General features: G+C 40.0%; 1 protein-coding gene across 2 annotated transcripts in view; it reads left to right on the top strand.

Annotated features, from left to right (window-relative positions):
• The first annotated feature begins 4,410 nt into the window (after window positions 1-4,410).
• PSIP1 (PC4 and SRSF1 interacting protein 1) overlaps window positions 4,411-27,251 on the top strand; it is a 30,587-nt gene continuing 7,746 nt past the window's right edge. Inside the window, exons 1-13 of one of the 2 annotated variants that reach the window (XM_062609003.1) lie at window positions 4,412-4,707; window positions 5,753-5,829; window positions 8,692-8,830; window positions 13,801-13,917; window positions 16,508-16,618; window positions 17,106-17,168; window positions 19,306-19,426; window positions 21,236-21,311; window positions 22,013-22,238; window positions 22,866-22,984; window positions 24,740-24,795; window positions 26,001-26,071; window positions 26,971-27,072. In XM_062609003.1, coding sequence (XP_062464987.1) covers window positions 4,636-4,707; window positions 5,753-5,829; window positions 8,692-8,830; window positions 13,801-13,917; window positions 16,508-16,618; window positions 17,106-17,168; window positions 19,306-19,426; window positions 21,236-21,311; window positions 22,013-22,238; window positions 22,866-22,984; window positions 24,740-24,795; window positions 26,001-26,071; window positions 26,971-27,072 — 1,350 coding nt within the window. In that variant the 5' untranslated portion in view covers window positions 4,412-4,635. Of the gene's footprint in view, window positions 4,708-5,752; window positions 5,830-8,691; window positions 8,831-13,800; window positions 13,918-16,507; window positions 16,619-17,105; window positions 17,169-19,305; window positions 19,427-21,235; window positions 21,312-22,012; window positions 22,239-22,865; window positions 22,985-24,739; window positions 24,796-26,000; window positions 26,072-26,970; window positions 27,073-27,251 lie in introns of both variants that reach the window. The other variant, XM_062609004.1, reaches the window with a different exon arrangement.

Here is a 27,251-nt window from a genome sequence, read left to right on the forward strand (position 1 = left end):
CCAAATCAAAGAGGTTCTTTGCCCAGAGGCACAACATTGGAAGATTTCATCATGTTGCAATTCTTTTAATAACAGCATGGCTTTTTTTTTTTTTTTCCTGATCAAAAATACACTAGTGAACAGGGCTTTGTGTCTGCTGTTCTCTGATGAATAGTCAAAAACTGAACATGATTAAAAACGGCCTGGGATAATAAATTAAGGGATAATATGAACAGAGTTGTAGAGATTTAACACCATATCTGGAGTTTTGGTAGGTTTTGCCGCCTTAATACCTTAACCAGATACTGAATCAATAAGCAAGTTTATCTTCCCAAAATAATACACATATCATTTTTTACCTTGATTCACAAAAATTGCTTCAGACACAATGCTGCTGTTGCTGCATGCATGTAGCTAACCAAACACTTTTTCTTCCTCCCACACTGAAAACTACTTATGATATATCATAGAATCATAGAATCAACTAGGTTGGAAAAGACCTTTAAGATCATCAGGTCCAACCATTACCCCAGCACTGCCAAGTCCATCCCTAAACCATGTCACTAAAGGCCTCATCTACACAGTTTTTGAACACTTCCAGGGACAGCAATTCCACCACTTCCTGGGCAGTGTGTTCCAATGCCTGATCACCCTCTCTGTTGAGGAATTTTTCCTAATATCCAGTCTAAACCTCCTCTGGCACAGCTTGAGGCTGTTTCCTCTTGTCCTATCTTGTGTTGCTTGGGAGAAGAGACCAATCCCCACCTTGTTCCATCCTCCTTTCGTGTACTTTGAGAGGGATAAGGTCCCCCGGGCCTACTCTTCTCCAGACTAAACAACCTCAGTTCCCTTAGACGCTCCTCATCAGACTTATTCTCCAGACGCTTCACCAGCAACATACATGCTATATTAGGTATTTCTTCACAGTTCAAGGAATATTTTGGTCTAAAATCTACTTGTAGGCAGGATATATAGGGGATTTTTAGAAAGGTGGAAACAAATCAGAGTTCTTTCACACATGGGATTCAGCATTATTCTTATTCCTCAAAGAGACCTGTTCAGGATGTCATTAGAAAGAGTGCTTGACATTGGGGTAATGGAGAGAATGTGGTGCTTCACTGTGGATCTGGCCTTGGCAGAGCAAGAGGCAACTACTTCTCTTGCAGGCAGGATACGAGCGTGCTTCTTTGCAATGAGACATAACCCACACCTGCAGGAAATCAGTTGAAAATGTCTGTTTAAAACACAAGTTCAAGACATAAAACTCCTCATGGTAAGAAATACTTTGCACCTCTGAAGTTCGTTCCTGGCTTGTAAGCTTAATGCATATTGTGTTCTGACCAAGAGGTCAGCTCAAGAGGTGGGTGGCAGGTCTGTCTGAAGGACAGAATTCTGTCCTTCAGAATTAAACTGCTAAAAAATGCTGACATTTAATAGCAACAGTATGGCATGTTACCCTCTTTCAAGTACAATGTCTGGATTGCAAAATACACATTTGTTTTTCCTTCTGTTGTGTCTGTACTTGAACAGTCTGTCTTCAATCTTATCTTTACTAAACATGCACAAATGAGCCTGATTACACACAAAATATAACTTGTTCAAGTAATTTTATTTTTCATTCTTTATATTTAAGTTTGCTTTGTTTTCTTTAGCTTTAAAAAATGCTTTAGTCATATTAGGCTGTCTTGAAGAACACCCTACTTTTGTATGAAGCCAAGTCATCTCGAGTTACTTCCTTAATTAGGGAAAAAAGCATTTTCAGCTGCTCTTCACTGGTTTTAATACAAGGCACAAAGCTTCTGATTCCTAAGGAATGTCAGATTCAAAAGACTGTTACCAAGGGTTGAGGAAATTAGAATGTTCTCAGGAGATTCCAAAAGCATTACTTCAAAACTAAAATATGAACTTATTTGATCTGATGTATAATTAAACAGAGCAGTGACTTAGCTAAGGAAGTCCTTGCAGATTGTTTCTGCTTAGCAGAATGTTAATATACACAGTTTTTGCACTATTTATTGCAGAAAAAAATACAAAACTTTATGCATTATTGAAATACTTACATATGTGCCAGTGCAGATACAATTTCTACCACTGCCAAGCTTTCATGTACCTCTAAACAATTCTAGATGTACAGTTAATTCTTTTAAGGAATTTTTGCTCCAAGTCATCCACTTGTGGATAGGAAGAAAGGGTTTTTTTTCTGTTTAATATGTTGTTGATTTCTGTTCATATGTTCTGTTTTCTGATGAGCTCTTGCCTAACCCTGTAGAAAGCTGATACTTGTGTAAGGCATATGAGTTTCACCACCTCAAAATCAGCCAAATTTTACTGGTTTAAGCCACTGGAAAACTGCTGTTTGTCCCTGCTTAACACAGATGGGGTAAAGTTTTGCAGTTAACATTTGTAAGCGATCATTTTGAATTTGAGTAAGCCAGCGACTAGAAAAAATCACAATTTGCTCTTTGGCAACTGCAGTGGGTGTTTTGGCCCTGAAATGCAAGGCCAGTTTCAGTATCAAAACTGAAAGCAAGATTATGCTTATCACAAGGGCTTATCTTTCTTTGCGAGCAGCACAGAGGGCAGCTGGCGGAAAATTGGTCTGTAAAAGCTGTGTGCCAGGATGATCACTCAAGCACAAAATAGTTAGGTCTGCCCTGTGAGACAATGTAATTGTGCAAGAGGTAATTTCTTGTGCCACTACTTCTGCAGTGCAGGATTGCAGGTGGTGCTGCGTGGGACATGAGTTAAAGACAAAGCCAAGCCAGAGAGCTGACAGGACAGCTAATTTTCACTGAAGAGGGAGAAGAACTAGAGCCAATAGGACAGGCCAGCAAAGAGCAGGATGCTGTTGGGTTAAAATTTGGGTCTGAGGTCTTCTGTTGGGAGAAAAGTGCCTGTTGGGGGAAGGTGTGGGGAGGCTGTAGGTGCTTGGTCCATGCGGTAGGGAGACCACCTGGCCAGCAGAAAAGGGAGAGAACGGCGCAGTGGCTGAAATTCTGGGAGTGGAGTGAGCTTCATACTGCTAAGCCATGAGAGAGCAGAAACAGAGAGCAGGAGAGGAATAACACAGTGAATTAACAGTAAAACATGAAAGAAAGCTAGGAGTTTACGGCAACTGGGTTGCAGGCAAGAACGCGGTGGACCTGAGGAACTGAAGCTGTGGGTTGTTGGGTGTGGGGGGGGAAGTCCAGACATTGAGAAAAGTAAGCAGGCAAAGAGTACACAGGGAGCATGAGCATCTCTGGGGCCAACAGCAGCACGGGATGATGGTAAGTCTGGGAAAGGGAGGCCTCTGTAACAGGGCAGAAAAAAACACAAAGGGACTATCGGGGCAAACACCTGTCTGCTTTACACACGAGGGTGGTGACAATTAGCTGCTTCCAGTCAGTGAATGGAGCGAGCTTTCAAGTCAGAAAGGGCCCAGCGCAAGGCCGGACTTAACGAAAGCAACTCCGGGCGAGCACTGGTGACTGAAGTGCCGGCGCTTGGCCCCGGGCCAGGCTTGTCACCAGCCTGGCGGCAGTCCCGCGCCTGCCAGCCACGCTGCTGTTGCGGCACCCGGCGCAGCCCGCCTCACTGTCAGGGGAGTAAGGGTCGGATTCACGGGGACACGCGAGGAGGTGGGCCAGCCCGCGGGCCTTCGGACGCTGCCGCTGCCGAGGGCGGCCAGCGGGATCGCGCCGATCCGCCTCCTGCTCCCCCAACCCTGCAGTCCCGCGACTGCCCCGCCCCCGCGGAAGGAGGAATGAGCCACTTCCATAGCTGAGGAGAGAAGGGGTGGATGAGAGTTGGTCTTTCCTTTTATCCTTCCCTCCGCGCCTCGGGGCGTGCTGGCCGCTTCTCTTGGCTGCCTCCGTTCGCCTTCACACCTGGAGGCGTGAGCCGAGCAGTCTGTTTTCATCAGGCCTGCGCCGCCTCACCCCGACACCTCCCCTGCCGCCTGGTTGCGGCGTGTGGTTGGTACCGCCCCGCCTGGCGGGAGGAGGGAGCGAGGCTGTAACTCCGGCGGCGGCTACCGCTGCTGCTGGTGCTGCTGCTGGAAGAAGAGGTGGGCTGCAGGCCGGGCAGCAGCGCGATGGGTAGCGAGGTGCCAGGCCGCTGCAGCTGGGGGGGGGGAGGAGGGTAGAGTGATGGGTGGAGTTTCGCGTCGGCGCCGTCGCGGCTTATATGAGGGGGGCGGGCAGACGATGCGTCCATTTGGCGGGAGCGGTCCGGCAGAGGAGGGGTAAGGTTTTGCCAGCCGAGCGGGGTTGTACTGTGCAGTGTCGTGTGTGCGCGGTGGGGCAGAGCGGGCTGCCGGCAGGCGCTCCCGGCTGCGTGCGGCCCGGCCCGGCCCGGCCCGCGTGGGTAGGCAGAGCGCGCCGCGGGTGGGGGCTGCGAGTGCAACCGCCAGGGTCCGCGGGGTTCCGGCGGGCTGAGGGGTGGGCGCGGCACAGTGTCTCCCGGCCTGGGGGCCGCCCAGGCGCCGTTACGGAGCGCGCCGTTGATGTCCCCTCGTGTGTTGCCCTTGTCTCTGCTCCCCATCCCCGGTGCGTTTATCCCAGCAGCGGGACCTCGAGCGGCTGGCAGCGCCTCGGTGTCGGGGACTTGAGGTGCAGACCCCTCCCCTCGGATCAATTCTGCTGGCGGCAGCGGGCGTCACGTCGGTGGGAAAACATGAGCCGAGATTTCAAACCCGGAGACTTGATCTTTGCCAAGATGAAAGGTTATCCCCATTGGCCAGCCAGGGTAAGGCACCCCTCCTCCTCTGCAGGCCGCAGCGACCTCCTGCTCGGTACCTGCCCTCCCCTCACGCTGTTCGGGCTTTGTGTAGCAAGAAGCGCTTTCAGGCACCCGCGGAGAGCCAGGCGCTGAAACCGCGCGGCGCGCTCGGCCGCCCCTTGCCCGAGGGGAGGGCAGCGCAGCGCTCCCGTGTTTGGAAGCGACTTCTGAACCGCGCTGCAGATCCGTGCTTGGGTTTGCTCTTGCAAGTGCAGGTCGCTTCTGTAAGCAGTAGTCCTCTCTAGTAGTTGTTAGCTGTGCTAATTTGCATAACAGCTTTTAGAAATGAAGGTCGCTGTCGATAGCGCGGTGCTGGAGCTCTGCAGGCATCTAACGGCACCAGAATGTTCGTCCCGAGTAACTGCCCTTTTTTGACAAAAGAAAGTGATGTCGGGGTTACTCTTCGCTTCTAAACGCGGCTATTCCTACACTGCTTCGTATAGAATAAGCCAGGTGTGTGAGAGGAGTTATCTAGTCCTTTTTTCTGCCTTCTCCCTGGTTCCTTGGAAGACGCAGAGTTCTGTGACTGCTGTAGACTATTCGATGGTCGTAGGAATGCAGAGAGAAGAGTAATAGAGGTATTTTGCTAAGTTGCTGGTTGAATAATATTTAAGTTCATTGACATTTTGTATCACTTGACATTTGGGTTTGGCCAAGCTCAGCCTAAGGCAGGACATCTTGCTATTGCTTGTGCTGAAGGAGGAGTGGTGTTTGAATGGAACTGAAATGTGCTTTTCACTTGTAGCATGTCATGCCTCTCCAATTAAAGAAGATGATCATGTGAAAAAGGTTGCTCTAACAGGAGAAGGGTTGTCACTTCCTATACTTGCTGATACTGGTTTTGATTCTGCTGTGTTTTTAACATACAGTTAAAAAGAGATCTTGATACCAGCTTTACTTCTCTGTAGTTTGGCTTTTTTTTTCCTTTTTAATGCCTAACAATTTTACCTACTTTCCCCTATATTGTTCTTAACTGTTACTTGACTTGAATTACAGTCTCTCTTTTTCTTAGGTGGATGAAGTTCCTGATGGAGCAGTAAAGCCTCCTACGAATAAAATGCCTATTTTCTTTTTTGGCACCCATGAGACGTAAGTCCTTTATATTTAAGGGTCATAATTATCTTTTTTTTTTTTTCCTCATTGTAGAATGCTGTGACAAGAAGTTAACAGCTTGTCTGAATGTAGTGTGTTTTATAGTATAGGTTAAACTATAGTATTTGAACAGCTACTACAGTATTAGAACAGCTCTTCCTAAATTAATCTCTTTTGACAAGACATGCTTCTCTGACATTTGCTTAAGGTAATCACAGGAATGGGATACCGTAACTATACCATATGCACTTTCCTTGTCAAAATTAAAAAAAAAAATTCCTACCCACAGAGCCATGACTGGTAGGTGTTTCATTCTTCAGTAATGAACTTTAATTCTATAGTCCTTTATATCCTCAAAATTCTCAACAATATGTTCTCAAATAAAAAGAAGGCTGAGCACAATGAAGTAGACAAAATTTGGGAAACTGGCAAATAATCGTATATTGGCTTTTGGTGGGTTTTGTTTTCTGGAGAAGTTTGGGTTTGTAAGTAATTATTTGTAAGATCTGGAGAAAAAAATGAGGAAGTGCAGTTAGATTTATACCTGTCAACTTGCAAAATACTTACCTTTAGGTACTTGCTGCGGTGCTACCATTTTGCAGTTGTGGAACATTTGCTTTGAGGGGCTGTTTCTTCCACGGCTAAATTTGATTGTAAATATGCTGGGGTTTCTAAATTTATGTCATTTTGAAAACTATCATGTTACTTTATAGCATGTCTGGTTGTCCTAGTGTAGATTTCTAAGACATCAGATTCAGTTCTACTTTTGTTGTCTGGTTGTTTGTGGTGTTTTTTAAAGAAACCAAACCCTATAATGGTGTGGTTTTAATTCCACTCTTTTTATTAATAAAATGGCAAATGGTATACAAGCAGCTCAGAGATAGAAGTTGTATATACAAATAATGTTTCACCCATTTTGTGGAAAGGCCTTGGTTTTTTTCCTTCGTCTGATTAAAGATTGTTTGAAACCGCTTTAATCTGGCACTTTGCATCTGTCTTAATAAGCCACATCTGTCTTAATAAGACAAAACACATTGACCTGTTGAATTAAAGAGTAAGCATCCTCTTATGTTTCTTGATTCTTTAAGAAGTGATTTACCTTTGAAAAAGATTTGTGTATGCTTGAGTCTTAACACCAGTGTGTTTTTTTTAACTGTTCACATCTTCGAATGGCTCATGTTTTTTTAGTTTTGTTTTGTGTGTGTGTGTTGTTTTGTGGGTTCCTGAAATTTGATTTAATGTTGCAAGGTTTGAATCTTGTTGCTTGTTTATTTTTCTTTTTAAGTAAGATTTCAAACAATGCAGAAGGTTAATTTTTTTATCAGTATTTTTTTCCAGATTTTTTTTCTTACATCTGAAAGCACAGTATTATTTTGATCCTGTCCTTGGTACTGTTGGTAGGCTGAAGGGATAGTATCCAGGGGGACCTTGACACGCTTGATAGGTGGGCCAATGCCAACCTCATAAAGTTCAACAAGGCCAAGTGCAGGGTCCTGCACATGGGTCAGGGCAATCCCAAGCACAGCTATAGGCTGGGCAAAACCTTGGGCGACATGGTCCAGAGTGTGGTGTCTCTGCCCATGGTAGGGGGGTGGAACTACATGATCTTAAGGTCCTCTCCATCCCTAGCCATTTTATGATTTTCAAATTCTGTTCCATGACATTTAATTTTTGTTTAGGTTTGTACCTGTCAATAGTGGGCTAATGATCCATCAGGTATTAGGTAGAGCTAATGATTTTCCGTATTCTCTCATGGGAACCAACATAAATTGGTAAGCTTATTCTCTGCTGTGCTTCAGAGTTACACACCTGATCAAGTTAGACGCTGTGTCTTCAGCACGTTAGTAGTCTGTACATATACAGCCTATCTTACTGTAAGTAGTAGCAGCTCTGAAAATCTAGATAACTAGTTAAATCATTCTAAAAAGGCCTTCTGTATGAAAGATGACATTTTCTAGCTGTGTGGATGGATACAGTGGGAACAAGCTATGGCAAAAAGCAAAAGTGAGATCAGCTTGGGAATTATTATTCCCAGAAGTCAAGTAAGAATACTAGCTCAGTTTTGTAGATTACCATAAAGAAGTATAAACTAGTACTTTGCTATGCAGGACAAAGATACACAGGCAGTGGTAAGACAATTACTGTGACAGAAGCTTGTATAAAAATATTTTTAATACTTCATCAAGAAAAAGTTTGGGGGAGAAACTTAAGGAGCATCTTGAAAGTTTTATTGTTCAAATTCGGTAAGTTATGAGGTCCTGTTGTCACACTGAAAAACTACTGAATTAATGCTGAGTTGCATTAAATACATGAGCAGTCAGTGTATCCTAGTGTTGCTTTTTCATGTCCAGTACACTAACAATTCTTAAATTTAGTATTTTAACCAGATTACTTTTAACTTAAGAACTTGGATTTTTGTTGGAGGCATTTCTTCTCTTTTAAATTTTTCTCTTGCTTTACATTGTCCAGATTGCAGAATTTTTTATTCCTAACATTTAAGCATGATTTGTTTAATAAGGAAGCAATTGCTCTGTTTGTTTGCAAGCTACTCTTTTTCAGTTGTTCTGATTCAGTAGTTGGTTGTCCTGTTGGCTGTAATCTTAAGATGCAGCTTCAGCTGTTGCTTGCCAGACACTCAACACCCTGGGAAGGAGGGGGTCCTTATGTGTGGTGGTACTAGTGAAAAACTTGGGATGTTGAAGGCAAAACTTGAGGAAACTAAAGATATTTACATAGTAGAATCAGTTGGAGTAGTAGTAGTGAATTGCATATCTTAATAACATTTGGTGCTTACTTCTCTGAAAAGACGAACCATTTAAAATGTGAAATTCTGTTCATTTTGTGCTTTCTCTCCTTAAGGGCATTTTTGGGACCAAAAGACATATTCCCTTACTCTGAAAATAAAGATAAATATGGAAAACCAAATAAGAGGAAGGGTTTTAATGAAGGGTTGTGGGAAATCGACAACAATCCCAAAGTGAAGTTCTCTCATCAGCAGGTAAGTTATGCAGAGTCTGCATGTCTTCATCGCTGTACTGTTGAGGAAAAACAAAAGGCAATGAATGTTTCCCTCCTGTAAGCTAGTGAATTATTGCTGTTGTTCAGTGGCAGGTTATGCCAGTTACGATTTTAATTTCATTTTTAATTGATATCTAGTATTAATAGCAAGAGAGATGGGAGTGTTGTTTAACTAGGGGTATCTGGTTATTATAAACTTATTGTAAGCTTATGGGGGATCATGTTGACTTTCAGAGTAAAAGGCTGAAAGCTGGCTTTTTACAATGCACATCAAGCTTTAGTTACAGCTATACGTATACTTACACGTGTATATATAACTATAGACTGTGTGTATTAATATGCATTCCCAAGATACTCATCTCTGGAACTGTACTGCAGAACTGGAGTTGTGTCTTTGCCTACCTTCTCTGAACATTCTGTGGCCTCTTGGTTTTGCTGTGTACTCGGGGCACATACTGGGTCTTCTAGGCAATGCTGCAGTAATAATAAAAATAAAAGGTATATTTTGGTATGATTTGCTGCTCTTATGCCAGACTTGCCATTTTAACACCAGTTAATCCCTGCTTCACAGGTATTGTAAGTTGTTTCTGAAGTACTGTTGAGAGATAAGGTGATGTACTTCACATGTATACTTTCTCTGCTCAGGGTATGGAAAGATGCTAATCCCCTCATTGAAGTGGGAAGGACTGTATTAATAATACTTCAGCTTCAGTGATAGCTCTTAAACAAGGTCTTTCATTAGCTGTTCAGGTTCTGTCTAGAGCTATTGGATTGTTCTTTGCCGTCCCCCCCCCCCCCCCCCCCCAAGTCATATTTAAAATCTCTCTCTTCTACGATTCTAGTTCTATAAGTGAGCCTTAAAAATACTCAAGGAGATTTTGTTAGTGGGGGTGTTTTGACTGGAGTACTGTGTCCAGTTCTGGGCTAATCAGTATAAGGGAGATGCAGACATCCTGAAGTGAGAGTTACACAAAAATGATAAACTGGAGCATCTCTGCTGTGAGGAAAGGCTGAGTGAACTGAGACTGTTCAGCCCTGGAGAACTCAGGGCTGATATCATCAGTGGGTACAGATAACTGATACAGGTGTGTAAAGAATCATAGAATGGCTAGAGTTGGGAAGGACCTTAAGATTATCTAGTATTCAGTCCTCTGCCATGGACAGGGACACCTTCTCTTAGACAAGCTTGCTCAAGGTCCTGTTGAGCATGGCCTTGAACACTGCCAGGGATGGGGCATTCACAGCATCCTTGGGCAGCCTCTTCCAGTGCCTCACTGCCCTCACAGTAAAGAATTTCTTCTTTATATTTAACCTAAATCTCCCCTGTTTAAGTTTAAACCCATTGCCCCTTGTACTGTCACTTCAGTCTCTGATGAAGAGTCCCCATCTGGCATCCCTGCAGGCTCCCTTCAGATACTGGAAGGCAGCTATGAGGTCTCCACACAGCCTTCTATTCTCCAGGTTGAACAGCTCCAAGAGGTGGATCCAGGCTCTTTTTGGTAGTGCTCAGTGACAGGACCAGAGGCCATGGACAAACTGCAACTCAGAAGGTTCCCTTTGAATACTGGGAAACATTTTTTTGCTTTGAGGGTGACTGAGCACTGGCACAGCTTGCCTGGGGAGGCTGTTGAGTGTCTGTACTTGAAGATACTCAGAAGTTGTGTGGACATGATTCTGGTCAGCTGTCTGTGGGTCACCCTGCTTCAGCAGGAAGGCTGGACCAGACTGAATTACAGAATTAATGAAGTAATACAGTAGACTTGTGCAAATTTTCTTATGAATTTTCACCTTAGCTTTAAGGCTGTAGAAAGCCTTTCTTTGATAGCCTTCTCTTTCTACCCTGTGCTGTGTGTTCTTACGTTTGATTTGGAGCAAATCAAGCCCTTAAGGTTTAGCCAGCTCTTGTTTTTACCTGTGGGCAGTTCTTGTTGATGCTGAAGGAGTACATCTGCAAATGGCTGACTAGATTTAACATTCTGTAAGATAAATCAAGATGCAAAACATCCTGTAATGTTACTTGTTCTGAAATAAAACTGTCGGTAAGGCTACTTCAGAGTGAGTTTCTGGGAGCAGTTTTGATTTCAGCTCAGTCATGAATCTTCTATGTTAGTTCTCAAAGCACTACTTTTTGGGCTTAATTCTTAGAATTGAAATATTATGTCACCGTTCTGTCAAAGATTGTAGATAAGATGGAGTAACATCCCACTTTTACAAGAATAAGAAAATTGTGGTGTGATATTCGATTTTAGTTTTGCTTTTACTTGTTTCCGCTTGTGTGCTGAAATGAGCTTCATTTCTTCAGTACTTTGAAGGATAGCACACAGTTCACAGTGATAAGACTTCAGAGGTACTTTACTTCATGTTCTTGTTAATTCCCGTGGTGTTTGATGATGTTGCAGCTTTCCTGTTTATGAGGATGTGTCATTGTTTAAACCTAGGCGGTAACTCAGTACCATGCAACCGCTCACTCACCCGCCTTGGGTGGGATGGGGAGGAGAATTGAAAGAATGGAAAACCCTCAGGTTTAGATAAGAACAGGCCAATAACTAAAATAAAGTACAATATAACGTACTAATAATAAGGAAAATAACAGAGAGATAGAAACCTAAAAGGTGAAAAAGACCCCAAAACCCAACCAAAAAAAAAACAACTAACCAAACAGTAAGCACAAGTGATGAACAATAAAATTGCTTGCCACCTGGCTGACCAGTACCAACCCTGGCCCCAGCAGTGATTGGTCTCTGCCAGCCAACTTCCCCCACTTTATATACTGGGCATGATGTGCTGTGATATGGAATATCTCTTTGGCTAGTTTGGGTCACGTGTCCTGTCTCTTCCTCCTCATGGCTTCTTGAGCCCCTCCTCACTGGCAAAGCATGAGAGACTGAAAAAGTCCTTGATCACAGTAAGGACTACTCAGCAACAAGTAAAACATCGGTGTGTTTTCAGCACTGTTCTCAGACTAAAGCCAAAACACAGCACTGCACCAGCTACTGGGAAGAAGATTAACTATCCCAACTGAAACCAGGACAAGATGTTATCTTAGCATCCTATTCTCAAAGCTGGAAAAACAAGTGCAGTTGTTTTACAGTTCTTCCCTGCTAGTAATACAAGAAGGTGCTTATCTGCTTGGTAACAGGCTCTGTGGCTGTCTAAACTAACAGCTAAGGGGTCTTTGAAAGGTAGGGCTTCTGAATGTCTTAGTTGGGGAAGGAAAGGAAGTTCAAATTGTTGATCTAGGCATATTGGCAGTTTTATTGGGAGTTTGTGAGGAAGCTTGTATGTCTTAAGGGAGCAGAGTAGCTGAAATAGGCTTCTGGGGCTCCACCTTCCCATGTCTGCCAACTAGCGGAATGGTACAGGCAACAAGACACTGATGTCACAGAATTTTGCACAATTTAGCGTATTGACATAAGCTTTTTGTTACCAATTCTGATAATATGAAACAAACAGAAAACATTTCAGCTTTCCCCAACCATCTCTGCTCTCCCTTTGCTGGTCTCCAGTCCCCTCACCACACGTTGCAGCGGTCTTTTGAGTGAGGTCATGGCAGCCCACTGGGGCCAGTGTGTTCTTGCTGAGAACCTCAGGTAAGGGCTCCTCTGCAGGCTGCAGTCCCCTCAGAGGTATACGATCTGCCCGCTCTGTCTCTGCTCAGAGAGCACCTCAGGGCTGGAACCTGGATTGGGTGACTCCTTGTGTGCCTCCTCTTTCCAGCCTCCCTCTGGAGGCACACCTCCCCAGCAGCATCAACTCTGCTGCAGCATCCCTCCAGCCTTTCTCAGGCAGCTGCTCTTCTCTGTAGCTGTGTTGGGGAGGTCAGTGTGCTGTGTGATAGGCAGGGTTTGGTGGAGGGCAGTGTGTCGAGCCATCTAGGACCAGTTTTGCCTGGATTTGTGACCAGCTCAGGGGCATTCTCAGAGCGGGTTCCATGCAGCGTGCCCGCACCTACCAGCTGATTTCGTCAGTGGTGTGTGAGAGAAGATCAGTGTAGGCACTGGGGAGTAGCAGGAAAGATGAGGGTCTAGAAATTCAGCATGAATAGGTAATTTTGTGTTTGGCCACACAGCAGGTGGGATCAGAGAGGAGTGGGTAGTCACTTGGCAAAATTCTGGACACAAGGTTAATATTAAAATGACAGACTTACCAGCTATTCATACAGAGAAATTTTCTTGCAACTTTTTGGTTTTTTCTCTTATTTGGCATGTTTTGTCTTAGGAAGTCCTTCTGAGAGCCGTATTTTCTGTTTAACTGCTAAAACTGGCTGGACTGTTCTGAAAGCAGTATTTGTACTTTGCAGATGTTGCTTGTAACTGCTAGTAAGGGAAGTAGAAGGCAGGAGGGAGCTTGTGGCTTGGGCTTAAATCCAAAACCACTTCCTCAGTGGGGGAAAAATTAAGAGTTGGGGGCAGTTCTGCCAGCTTTGTTTGATGGAACTAATATTTAATAGTGTGATTGCTGTACACAATGCAATGGAATAATAATAAAAAAGTTATTTTGGCTTTACCTTCTCTTATTTCCATGCTTTTAATGTTAGCCTTTTTTTTTTTTTTTTTTTTTCTCTCCTCATGTTCTCAGGGACAGGATATTTGGCTCATTTAGGATTGATATCGTTCAAAACTGCAGGCAGTAGCATCACAAGTTGTACTCATCCAAAACCAACTTTCTTTCTTTAAATTGTATATAAGAAAAAAAACTACATTGCAGTATTTTTAGTGTGAAAAATAAGTTGCTATAGCATTAAAGCTTGAAAATTTATCTGAAAACACAATTTGAACTGAAAAGTGTGGAAATGAATGATGTATTTTAGCATGCTTGTAGTTCTAGTCAGGTTTCCTTAGCATGATGCTTTTTTTGTGTAACATACAGGTGGCAGAACACCTCTGAGTAGTGTTATTCGGTAGTTCAGGAAGGGATTTAGATTTCATTTTTGGTATTTTTATATTGAAGTCCCATTCAGCTGTTAACCCTCCTATCAAAGAAACTGCTCAAGAAGGCACTCAGGAGCCTGCTGAGGGGAGTGAAGAAAAAGCAGGAGCCAAAAGAAGAAAGAATTCTGTCCCAAAAGTAAGTGACTGAATTGATGCTTTTTTCTATCAGAAATGCTTTTAAGTCAATTGTATTGCCAAGTTTTAACTTGCATATTTTAATAGGGTTTTCCTGTTGTAACTGCCTTGCTCTTGCTTCTTTTCAGACATATGTACAGTAATATATTTGTCCTTTTAAGTAATATATATGTCTGTATATATACAGGCGTCCATATAGTAATATTTTTGCATTCCTTTTAAGATGCTGTACATGTTCTTGAAAATTAATTTCTTTACTGGTCTGTGTTGCCCAGACTTGAGCTTACCATAACTTAGGCTAAATTCCTACAGTACTTCCTAGTCAGGAGAAGGTAGAAACGATCACTAAGATTTAGCTTGAAGTTTTCCTTTCTGGTTTTGAAGACTTTTTAATACCATAGACAGGTATGACTGTCTTTTTCAATTATGAGGGTTTTTGTTGAAAATCCTAACAAAGCATAAGGTAGTCTGAAGGAGTGCTGCAGTGTATCTGCCTGAACAGATTGTAAGAATCAGTTATAAATAGGCCATATTCCTACTGGACGAATTAGGATATAAATGGCTATAAAGGATTTCATAGCTGTATCACTGAACTCTTGAGTCAGGAAAATATCTGTGAGTAATTGGTATACAGTAGTTTATACAGAGTTCAGCTTTTTTGCTTTGTAAATGTGAGCATACTTTAGAATACTTCTGAAGCAAGATTTTGTTATCTTAAATCTGTTGTATTCACAGTAAGAAAACACACTTGAGTCTGAAATAGCTTACTGATAACTGTACATAGTTCATACTGTAAGAGGTGAATCTTCTTAGCTTACTGTACATTTAGTGATACTAGTGTAACATACTGCTTTGAACTTTCTCTATCCTTTAATGCTTTGGTTTGTTCATGTGGGTTTATTTCTCTTATGGTGTGGAACAGATGTGTGTCATTTCTTAGTTTTTTTCTAAGGAAAATAGAATCCTAAAATGACAAAAATTGTGGTGCAGATGGGGCTGATATATTCATGGTATTTAATTTATTTCTAACTCATTTCTGGAAATTACTATTCTAGAGGATGAGCAGTGCCCTTAAATTGTCAAACTATTTTGAATAGACTTGCCTTGATTCTGATTGTTTTTGTTTTGATGGTTTGCCAAGTTTCAGTGTAGTTTTTCTAGCCAGGTGTAGTTGGCTGTCCTTTAGTACTGATTTACAGTTGCAACTGAAAAATTTGTAATGTGTTGGATACAGACTGGATGTTCCTTAGGTAGAATTATGTAGAATTAGTTAGAAATACTAACATATTACTAGCAGCTGTAATAGCTTCTTTTTTCAAGAGGAAAAAAAGACCTTTTAGTGGAGAAAAATTGTACTAGTAGTACGTAGGTACGTAGATTTTAAACTGGACTGGTACGTCAGTTTGCTTCACTGTGAATTTATGCAGCAAGCAGCATAAGGTAGTGGGAATGGCTGTGACACAAGCTTCATGCTTCTCATGGAATATGCTTTCAGCCTATCCGTAGCTGGCACTGTGAAAGAGAAACAGGAAGACGTAAGAGCCATTTAAACACAAAGATTGAATGGAAGATCCTGAATAGGTCTTTTTACATGGTTTCTATAATTAGTATTAATCAGTTTAAGGCAAAATATGGAGCAGATTTACTCCTTCTGATACTAATGTAGCAATAACATTTTAACTGGCCATTGTTCTCTAGTTTCCTGTGGGTTTAGTGTACTTGTTACCCTTCTGTCTTAAAGTTGTAATCTGTAAAAAGACTCCTGTGATACAACATGTCTTCAAGTAATTAGGAACATTGCCTCACAGCCTTGTGCCTGAGTTGCTTTGGTCAGTGTTGAAATTTGAGAACTGCAGCTGCATTAAAAAGGAATTTCACTGAAGGTGCTTGAAGATGCTTGCAGGTGGGGCAGTGCAATAGCATTAAAGTTGAGAGAGTGAACTGAAGATCTGAAAAATGTGCACATACATAGGCTGCAGGGAAATGTTGATTATTTTCAAGTAAATTAGTACAAACTTGATTTTTCAAATCTTAATTGCTCATCTAAAATGCAGACTAGTATTTTAAGCTTAAAAAAAACCAACAAAACAGGAAAAAAGGCATAGATTAGATGACACCAATTATCACTAATTACTATCTCATAAAGCAGCTTGTTTGTGGTCTGTTTACTACACTGTCTTTGTTTAGTAGAATGATATTCTAAGTTACGTGTGATCTGTGACTTGGATATCCATCTGTGTGTAATAGATAAACAGTGATCCATATGAATCTGGGGTGTTCGCATGAACACTTACAAGTACTCATGTAATATGGTGAATAAGTGTAGTTATGTTATCATGAACACAAAGTGAAATTAAAGTTCCACTATAGTACATTGCTGTATTTTGACTTGTTTTGACAACAGTCTGCAGTTGTGTACTGGAGAAAGGTGATCCTGCCTTTGGCTCTTAAGGTGTATTAAGAAACAAATGTATTTACAGACTTAAACTATTTAAAGTGAAAAGCAGCCTAATGGTTATTAGTGTGTTCTATTTTCAATATGAAATACTTTTTAATGCCTTTTTTAACTCTTGTGTTGTCTCCCTTTGCAGTTATCACTTAAAGAGGATAATAACTTGCCTACAGAAGCTGCAACAGAAGAAAAGGAGCTGGATACTTTGAAGGAAGATGATCTACCTCCTGAAAAAAACAGTAATAAAGAAGTATGTGAGAGCTTTTCCTATGTGCCAGAGAGCATCTTGATATTACATTGAGTGACATAAATCTAGTATCAAGTACTAAGAAGCGACCATTATTACTACCGTGGCAGTCTCAGGAGCTGTTTAATGATATAAAACTTCCTATGTTTTCACTTACATTTGTACCTCTCATTGAAGCTAACAGGAATTGAAGCTTTCATCAGAGAGAAAAATTTTAATCTGGCATGTCTGTAAATTCAATTAAAACATGTCTACATGTTTATTTAAAACAGAATATTACTTGGTACTTTTTTTTTATCTTTCAGAAAAAACAACCCTGATTACCACGTAATCAGGATTTTAACAATTTAAGAGCAGGAGGTGTCTTCCTATGTATTACAGATTCTTCCCTAAATTATGTGCTAGAGGCTTCATTGGGGAAAAAAGCTTAGAATCATGTAAGACACATCTTTGTCTTGCTAAGACTTAGCACTGTTTTTAATCTTCACAGGATGTGGTGAAAACAAATGATGCTTCTCATCCTAAAGTAGCTAGAAGAGGAAGAAAAAGAAAGGTAATACGTTTAATTCACCGTACTGGAATTTTTGGATGTGATGATACTGGATATTACTTCCTTTAATGACAGATTATGCGTAAATTGAAGTGCTTGACACCCTCCTTTCCCCCTTCAAATGGCTGAAAGATTTATAGGAATGAAAGTTTTCCCAGAGAGTGTTCCACAGGTCTTAATTCTGTCTGATCTTAACATAGAGTAGGGAGTTCCCATCTTTTCCCAAACAATGCACTGCAAGCAAGAGAAAATAAGATACAAAATGTTGCTAGACCACTTTTTTTTTTTTTAAATAGTGTATTTTAAAACTCTGAAAATTTCTTCTAACATACTCATCACACTGAGCTACTTCCTATCAAGACCTGTCCTTTCTTAAGAGGTTGGATTTTTGTGGTCTCTTCAACCTGGGAAAAATTTTATATAACTTTGAAAGAGGCACTTCTAGCTGCTTGCTTGGTGTGCTGCAGCTGTCATATTCATGTGGTCTCAGAGCAAGCCACATCAGGGCACTGACGCAGCTGAAAACTAGGTTAAAGTCAGGAAAATCTTTAATTTGAAACCATTTAACTTGTCACATTAGTGCTGACAGCAGGGATGGGATGAATGCAAAGTAACTGTGACCTTGGTATGTTTGTCACAGGTAAGTTGCATCACAAAGAAAGGTAGGTATATATTTGGATGGTCTTACAAAAATGTCTTGAATATTTAAAAAATACAATTTCAAGTATACCTTACTTAGAAAAGTAAGTTTTATGAGAACCTAAAATAAAATTCAAAGAGAGCTTCTAGTCTGAAACAACATCCTTGAAATTCTTGAAAAAATGTCTGTGACTATGCATATTTATGATTTCAGCTTGTAAATGGGAGAGAACGCTCACAGTTGATGCAGAAACACAAAGATCTCATTTCTTTTTCAAAAAGCACTCAAATCATATGGCTGTGGTGTGTTTTGTTTTAGAGGCTTTACGGCTTTTTTTTGCATCATAAAGTACTGCAGACCTAAAAAGTTTTCCTGTCAGTTTACTAGCTTTAGCTGACAGACTTTGGTTTGGCATCTGCTGTGTGCATTTGCATTGCTATAGGCTGTTGCTGAACAAAAACTGTATTTCGAGGGATGTGGTATGTGCTTGTAGGTTAGAAGAGAGTTGGCTATGCAGTTATATGACTTTGAATGTGTTTCTTACTTGCCTTAAGAAACATGGTGTTTTCTTTTACTGGGATTGTAAGAAAGCAGGTGTTTTTCTGTCTTCATTTAAACTCCTTCTGTTGGCTGGTGTGAAGCACAGTTAATAAGAGAGATGTACCTCTGCTCTGTTCTAGATAGAAGCCTGTCTCTGTTCTTTCAAATTATCTTTTATTGTAGGTGCCCACAAAGAACATGAAGATAAATATGTATTGGCCCATAACTTTTCTGTTGCTGTTAGCTTGTGCTCCTACATCCAGGACACTAAGCTCTGTAAATATTTTTTCCAGTTGGGATTTTTCTCAATTTTTTTTATGTGGATAGCATGTTTCTGCAGGAAGATATGTATCCTTTCATTAAGATTTTTCTTTTGTCTTAAGTTCTGTCTTTACACATGCCTCCTTCCCCCCAGTGGCTTTACAGATTAAGGTAGTTGTCTAGTTAGTGCAGTTCAGTGTACAGTTTTTTCACTGTGAATAACTGGCTATAGAACTAGAAGCAGATGGGTTGGTTGTTCCATTTTTTTTTTTTTTTCCTGAGTATCTGTGTCTACTGACTTGACACTTTAATGCAGCTGGAGAAGATGAGAGCACTTAAAACAGGAGTATTACTATATGGGGGGGGGGGGGGGGGGGAATATTAATTGCTTAAGACTGGGTTTTGGCATGCTGTTACAGTGATCTCAAAAATACTTACCAATAATCTTTCTCCTTTGTTGCATCAAGATAGTTTGTTTTGAAAATTAATGGGCTGGTTGAAATTGCATAAAATGTATGAATGAATGGGTAGTGATGGGATGTAGATGGGGAAATTAGTGACATTCCTAACAAACTTGTCTTTCTCATGTGTAGAAGCAATAGCACAATTTCTAAAAGTTTAAAACTGTTGTTTGAGAAAGTAATTGATGAATTGGCACCCTGCGATTTTTTCACTTGTGAAATCCTTTCTTCAAATTAGGCTGAGAAACAACCTGAAGCTGAGGAAGTGGCAGCAGTGGCAACAGCAGGAGGAGCAGTGACAGCAGCAGCTCCTGGGCCAGTGTCTCCAAAAGTAAGCCCTAAGAGAGGAAGACCATCAGGTAACTTTAAAAGACAGATTTATTTCTTTTCACCACAGAAATATCTTCGAATTATTCAGAGAGCTATCACTTTCCCCTGAAGTACTACAGAGTATATTCTCATGCTAAATGCAGTCTTTGCTAAACACCTCCTCTCAAACTGATGAATTTAGAACATAAATGGATTTGTTAGCATTAATGCTCAGTCCTCTAAATAAGACAAATTTTTGAGTACAAGTGTCACCTTTAGAAAAGCTTTCTTCATGGAATGGTACAAAACTATAAATATACAATAAGAGATCTTTGTGCATTTTTGCTCCATTAATTAAGACCTTAATGGAGGTACTGTTAAAGGTCTATGAAATACTTTGTGTTAGAATATCCGTAAAACGGAAGAGAACTGGAGGAATACAGAGCCTGCAGGTGGAACTCAGAGGACAGTACAAACAAAGAACCGGAGAGACTTGTTTAAAAAAGTTTTAAGGCAGTCTGTGTAGATTGGTAGACAAATGAAAAGAAGGTATAACTGCTTCTTTTTTTTGTGTGGTGTTTTCTTGTTGGGTGTTTTTTTTGTTTGTTTGTTTTTCCACATGTATAATTAGAACCATTTGATAATTCTCCAGTGCTTGTTTCTTTCAAAGTCGTAATGATCTAATTCATTGGAATTTTTGTGGTAAGCTTGCAGATATTCTTGAACTAATCATTAATGACTTCATCAGAGAACAGGTTTTGCAGCAGTTAAGTACATTGTGTGAGCATCTAGTCTGGAAAACAAATAATTTATACTTATCTGCATCTGCTGATGATATATGAAAGTAAATTTTAGGAAGTGCAGCCACAGTGCACTAGACTATATAACTTTTGCCTTGGAAGCTGTGAGGAAATTCAGTATTATTTCAGTTCCTCCTCCCACCCTCCATTTCACTACACGTACTAAATGTACATTTTTAATATCTGTGTGGGGTTTTTTTGCAGTTCTTTCAGTTTTTACTAACTACTGTCTGTGAGAACAGGCAAGGATCTGTAAGAGATGCTTTCATCTCCTGTATAAAATACCTTTTTGTAAAGTGTACTGTGCAGCCTTTTCTGATGTTGATGTTATGCAGGCATCTCTTACTTAACAGTGCTTTATGGTAACATGAACCGGAGTTTAAAAAGCGAGTATGAGGTTTCCTAACCACATGTTCACTGTAATGTCAGACAAGTATTTAAAGGATATAAGTGCCAGAAAGGCAGATACACTGTTTGTCTTACTTTTAACAATAAGGTGAGTCTGAGGAAATAGAAAAGTTTGCTCTGTACTGTAGTGTGGTGGTAGAACTTCTTAACAGTGGTTTGTTATCAAGAAAAGCAATGGAAGCCTTATGATACATCTAAAAGTAATGTAAAAAAGTGATGGAAGCCCTTATGATGCATCTAAAAGGCAAACAGACTGCGTAAATGTGGACACTAAATTACTTCTTTCATTATTTAAGTTTAGTCTTTCTCATTCTCTAACTTGAAGCTTGTTTATATTAGTTATGCAAAACACAGGAACAAATCCTAATTGCACAGAGGGCAAAACCCACAAGAACTGGAAGTTGGAGCCTGTGGCTAAAAAGCCACCAAATTTTTTAATTTACCAATCAGCTAAAAAGCCTCTAATTTTTTTCAAAGAGATCTTGATTAAAGTTTGTTATTCACTTAACACTTGAATTTTGTATAATAACAAAGTTAGGTTATATGTTTTAATTTAAGTGTAACTTCTGTCTGTTGAGCACAAGTCTTTCCTTATATATGAGGAGCATATGGTGGCTGTGGACTAACCTGTTATTTCTGTATAAATATTAGCGTCTGAAGTAAAGGTTCCAAAACCAAGAGGGAGACCTAAGTTGGTGAAACCATCTTGTCTGTCAGAGAGTGACTCGTGAGTTGTTCTGTTTTGTTTCCTAATATAAAGCTTCTTCATTGTATATAGTATTGTTCCTTATGTTAAGACTTCATAATTAGTACTGAGTTCCTGACAGGTTTTTTTTCCCCTTTAGTATTTAGTATGAGTTACTATTTATGTTGATTTTGTTATTCACAGCTTAAGTAATATGTAATTCAAGGAAGTACAATTCTGGAACAGGAGAAGATTTTAACTTTCCTAATCTGTAAAATCTGTGTAAAATTCCATATAGAATTGTATTATGCTTGTTGAAAAGGAAAAGACAAAATATATAAAATGAAAATACTGAATTCTTTTGTATTTTTGTTTCAGAAATCCATTCTAATGGAATGCCAACACTGTTTTTACCTTCTTAATTTCTTGTGTCAAATCCTCAGTGCTTCTAATAACTGAGGGAGTGGCTGAGCATTAGTGTAATTTTCCATAGATAGATGCACAGTTTCAGTGTATCTACACTTTAAATAAGCATATTTCATAAAGCTAGTTTACTGTGCATGTGCTCTTGGTCCTGCAGAAACATGTGTGGGAAGAACAGAGCATTAAATTCTTGGGTTTGGATTTATACACGTAGATTAGTGTTAGCTTCATTAGTGCCTCTTTAAGAAGAATGTGATGTTTTAATGTTTTAAACTCACTGTAGGTAATGGATACGATGTCTAAATCTGTTCATGTTTTAGTGTTAATGAGGATGAAAAGCCAAAGAAAAAAGGACCAGAAGACAAGCCCAAAAAGCAAGGGAAAAAAGATGAGGAAAGTCAGAAGGAAGAGGAGAAATCAAAGAAAGAATTTGACAAAAAGGAAGGAAAGAAAGAAGCTGAACCAAAGAGGAAGAATGCTGCAAAAGTGGGTTCTGCATCAGCTTCCGATTCTGAGGATGATGGAGAAGAACAAGAAGGTGACAAGGTACAATTTTGCTTTCCTGATATATTTACTATAGGGGAAATTAGTATCTGAAGATCTTTCTTTAAGTTAATGCTCAACCTTAGTAAAGGTTGAAGACCTGTGTCTGGTTAATATAGATACATAGAATAAAAGTTGCGGAACTTCATTTTGTCAAGTAAGTCAGGAATTCATTTCGTGTTATCTAAGCATCTTTTCTAGAATACTTTACTTTTAACGAAGGATCTAAATGTAGCAGTTATTTTGTCAAAAGGCTTTTTACATCTATGTTCCTTAGAATGCAGACTTTTTTTTTCCTTGGGTATACCTAAGAATATTCGGCTTGAAATCAGGTTTTTGAAAGGTATAAAGCTGTTCCTAGCAAGTCATTGGAATATCTTCATTTTTCTGGTGCATAGGATATTGCCTTCTATTAGAAAAGGAGAAAGGGAGAAAGAGCTAAAGAAATTCAGAGCTTACCAACATGTGGAGATCTTCTATTTAGTTTCAGGGAAAGCCAGCTTGTGTGAGGTAGTATGTCAGAGCAGAATTGCTTCGAAGATAGTGTACATAGCTTTATCTGTTACAGAAACAATGATTTAATAATCTTGATTTTTCTCTTTCCAATCCTAAAACCTAAAATAAAAACAGAAGAAAAAAGGGGGAAGAAGCTTTCAGGCAGCTCATAGAAGAAATGTTGTAAAAGGCCAACATGAAAGAGAAGCAGCAGAAAGAAAACGTAAGCAAGAGGAACAGACAGAATCTGAATCGTGAGTATGTTTTAACATGTGGTGTCTGCAAGTTATCTGTAAGTTTTGGATCCATTAGACTGAGAACTGGTAGGATGTATTAGTCCATAGTTACGGATTTTTGATCATGTTGTGGAATGCATAGGGTTACCTGGAAAACATTTCTTTGTCTGGCTGCGGAAGCTTGTGCTGTCAGACAGAACAAGGGAAAAAATTGAGAATTATTCTACTGTAGCACCGCAAAGCCATTAGAGGGATACTGGGCGCAGTCTGCATTTGTCAGATAAATCGCCACAAATGAATCATGCATGAGAATGGAAGAGATCTTGTCAGAAACCGAGGGGGAGGGGGGAGGAGGTTTGGGACAGTAGGAGTAAATCTGACTCGTTCTCAAGAGCTGTTTTGCCAATGAGTGAAGAAGCTGCCACCATGAGAGCATGATGATTGTGTCCCCCAGGGTGGGGCATGAGGCAGAAGAAAGGAAGCGCAAGGTAACAATTCAGAGAAAAAGGGGTAGGACAATGGTCCTCTTCGCCATTTGCACAAGAAAGTTCTATTTTTCATGTTCATTAACAAGAATTAGTATGGGGTTTTTTATTCTCTAGCTCTTCCTTCTCCCTGTCACTCCTCTGGAAACAACATAATTACTCTACTTGCCTATAGCAAACCTAAGCATTTCCAACTCCAGAGATACTAAACTGCCCTCAGCATCTTTGCAGCATAATTTATCACTAAATCTGACATAGGCTGAATGTTTTTGCAATCAAACTGTCATATACTGATGTGGTTGTAACAATCAAGCCTCTACTTTTAAATAGCTGTCATTTCATGTATTGGAGGGATGCGTAGAGTTTTGTTTCAGTAAGATAAAGGAGTAGTACCTAATGAACGCATAATGAATTCAATGATGACTAATACCACAAAACTAAATATTGATTAAAAAGTAGAAAGATTTCTTTTTGTGCTGTCTTCAAGTTCCTCTGCTAATACACTGAATATAGCTGATAGCCCTTTCTTTTTCATTACTTTTCTCATCATCACAGTTCCCATTTTTTGGTCTTGTAACTACTTCATTAGTACTTATATAGGTCTTAATACTGGTGCTTTGTACACCATTGTGTATATACACACAGTTTACATGTACCACTTAAATGGTGTGGGCTTGTGCTGCTTGTTGAAGTAAAATAGTCATACAGACTTTAAAACTGTTGATTCTGTAACTGGATAGAGTATGAAAGGAGAATGGAAGATGACAGGCATGCCTGCCTGGATACTTCGTGGATGCTTGTTACTCTGAAGGAGTGGTGAAATAGTAAATTCTAAAAGCCTTCAGTAAGACAAGACTGAGGAACTGCTAAACAGGGGTTCACAGTCTTCTCTGAATAGGGTTCAAAAGCTTGGTTGAAAGACTGTCAAATAGTTTTAGTCTTCTTCATTGTAATAAAAATATTTTCTTTCTCCATAACTTACTCTGTACAGTGCCATTTAACCAATTTGTACATGCAACTAAAACAAAATAGAGTTTGGAAATGTGACTTGTTTTTAAAACATCATCTGCTGCTTCTGGGGAAAACTGTCAGTATGGAGGATTTATCAGCAGTATCTCAGCTAACTAATCTTGTTAACTTATTTCAGTCTTTGGAAACCAGAACTTGGCTTTTTGTGGCTTTTGCATGCTAATACCTCAAAACATCACATCTTCTTTAAAAATTAGGGGAGGGAAGATGGAAAAGCAGACTTTATGACCTTATAAAAACACTTTAATGTTTTTGATAGGCAGAATAAAGAAGAAGGCAAGAAAGCAGAAGTTAAGAAGATGGAGAAGAAGAGAGGTCAGTTTAGCTTCTTTGGACTGCTTTTTGGTTATCTTAAATTTTGAGCAAAATTATCTGCCTGCATAAGACAATTTACTGCTGAGGGTGTCTGTGGGATCTCAGATGTTTGATCCATGGCTGTCCTTCAGGTCTGTGAAACAGCAAATTCTGTGTTTGTTCTTTCTTCAGTGCATATGAACAAGTCTTTGCTATTCCCATTTTATTGTCATTCAAGCTAATAAACCTTGATGATCCCTTCTGGTTGTGAACAAGATACAAAAGTTCTTATTCTTTGAACCAAATCTCTTTAGTTCTTTTTTGCCTTCTGTCTCCTCACAACACAATAATCTAAGTGACCTTTTGGGAGTATTTTGGTACTACCTCTTAGTAAGCAGGAGGCTTCCTAAGCAAGAGGCTTTGATTCAGATTAGTCTAGCCTTGTCTACTAAACCACTCTTGCAAACTGACCTTCATAGGGATAAATCATTCCTTTTTTAGTACTCCGACCTTTAAGGACAATCCAAACCACTGGCTGTAATTTGTAGTGTAGTGCAGATCCAGTGGCAAGGACTCCAACCAAACCAGTATTGGTGGGGGGTAGAAGTTACCAAACCCATCGAGGACAGATTGGACTTGAAGGAGACTCTGTTTGCTTGCAGCATTTTTCAGAATACATACCACTTGTGTATCGAAAAAAAAGAAAAATCCAAACAGCCATTCAGCATCTGAATTGGAGACGGACATGTTCATACATCAGTCACTCCTCCTGGAGCATGTGTACTGGGAGCGTTTTATTTGGATGGATTTGGACTCTTAACTTGAATTATGTCCAATTTACTGAAAACAAACCCATCAATACCCAGGTGTCCAGTCATTAAAGGTTTTCCAGCTTTTAACTCTTAGTGTTTAGTGAAACTGATAACCTGGCCCACAGGTAGAGGGTGACAGCTGTATATTGAAGTAGAAAATTATGTTCGGTTTGTAACTCCTAAGAAGAAAACTGTAGGTTGCTAATAGTGTTCAGTTTAAAAAAGCTGTGTACTTTGTTTCTAATGGTAAGCCCTGTGGTTTGTTTATGTGTGCACTTGCATCATTATCTGATGTGGAGTGCCTTCCCATATTTTTCTGCATTCTGTGTGAAGTTCAGGTTTGTAGAAAGGTTTCTGTAAAAACAGACCTCATGTGATTATCAAATATTCATGCATGCTATTTCTAATCTTCAGAAACATCAGTGGATTCTAGGCTTCAAAGGATACATGCAGAAATTAAGAATTCCTTGAAAATTGATAATCTTGTAAGTATATATTTTTTAACTGATTTATGTGTATAATTATGGTAGGGACTACTTGATACTTGGCATGTGTGTTTGTTTTTAATTATACTGAGAATGAATGCAATTTTGTCAGTTTGAAAGATAACTGCTGCTTAAATGAGGTTACTATGGACATTAAAAGATCAAAGTCGGCAAGAAAAAATTGTTTTGTTTGGAAATACTGCATAATAAGTTATTTACCTGAAACATTCAAATAGAATTCTGTTAAATGAAGCATCTGTGCTAGCTAAGCCTGAGCCATGCAGCAGTACCAGAAGGGCACAGTGACTGTAGCAGTGGTACACTCTCTGAAGGAAAGGGAAGGATTGAACCATCCTGGTGTCTCCTTGAAGGGGCAAAATGGGGATTATACAGCAATCCTGGAAGCTTCTGGAGCATGATAACTTCCGAATACATCATTACTTCTAGGTATACTCCATAGCCTGTCATTTGTCAGAGTTAACTGAGAAATCTACAAAGATAAAGTTCAGTATATTAACTGAAATCCACTCAAGGTGGTTTGCTACCCTTTCAGTGGCAGGTCATTTGGAAAAAATCATGTATGGAAAAGGCTGATGACAGGGAATAGCTTCAAGTACAAAAGTACTACAATTGTGAAAACAGCATAAAGCTCCAGCTTGTATTTTGAAAGTGTAAAATTATTTTTAAAAATTGCTTTTTGTTAGGGAAGTAGCTGAAAGGCAACTGATGGTCATTTTTATTTGCCAGTTTGACTGTACAGATAGTTCCAAAACTGCACACATAGTCAAGCTAAGGATATTATAGCAAGGTATCTCTGCACAAGGAAATTAATTTAGTATCGCTAATTAAAGACTATTAACATGCAAGTTAAGTCTTCAAACTATCTTGTTTATGTACAGGATGTGAACAGGTGTATTGAGGCTCTAGATGAGCTTGCATCCCTTCAAGTCACAATGCAACAAGCTCAGAAACATACAGAGATGATTCTGACTCTAAAGAAGGTGAGATCTGCAATGTTAATCAGAGTAACCTTTGTTTTCTTAAATTAGTATCACCACTATTTACTACTGGAGTACTGTGTCCAGTTCTGGTCCCTACAATTCAGGAATGGTGCAAACAAACACGAGAGGGCCCAAAGAAGGGCCATGAAGATGATCAAAGGGCTGGAGAACCTCCCCTG

Source organism: Pezoporus occidentalis, unplaced genomic scaffold (genome assembly GCF_034315485.1).
Source record: "Pezoporus occidentalis ecotype Australia unplaced genomic scaffold, CSIRO_AGI_Poc_V1 ctg133, whole genome shotgun sequence".
Classification (NCBI taxonomy): domain Eukaryota; kingdom Metazoa; phylum Chordata; class Aves; order Psittaciformes; family Psittacidae; genus Pezoporus; species Pezoporus occidentalis.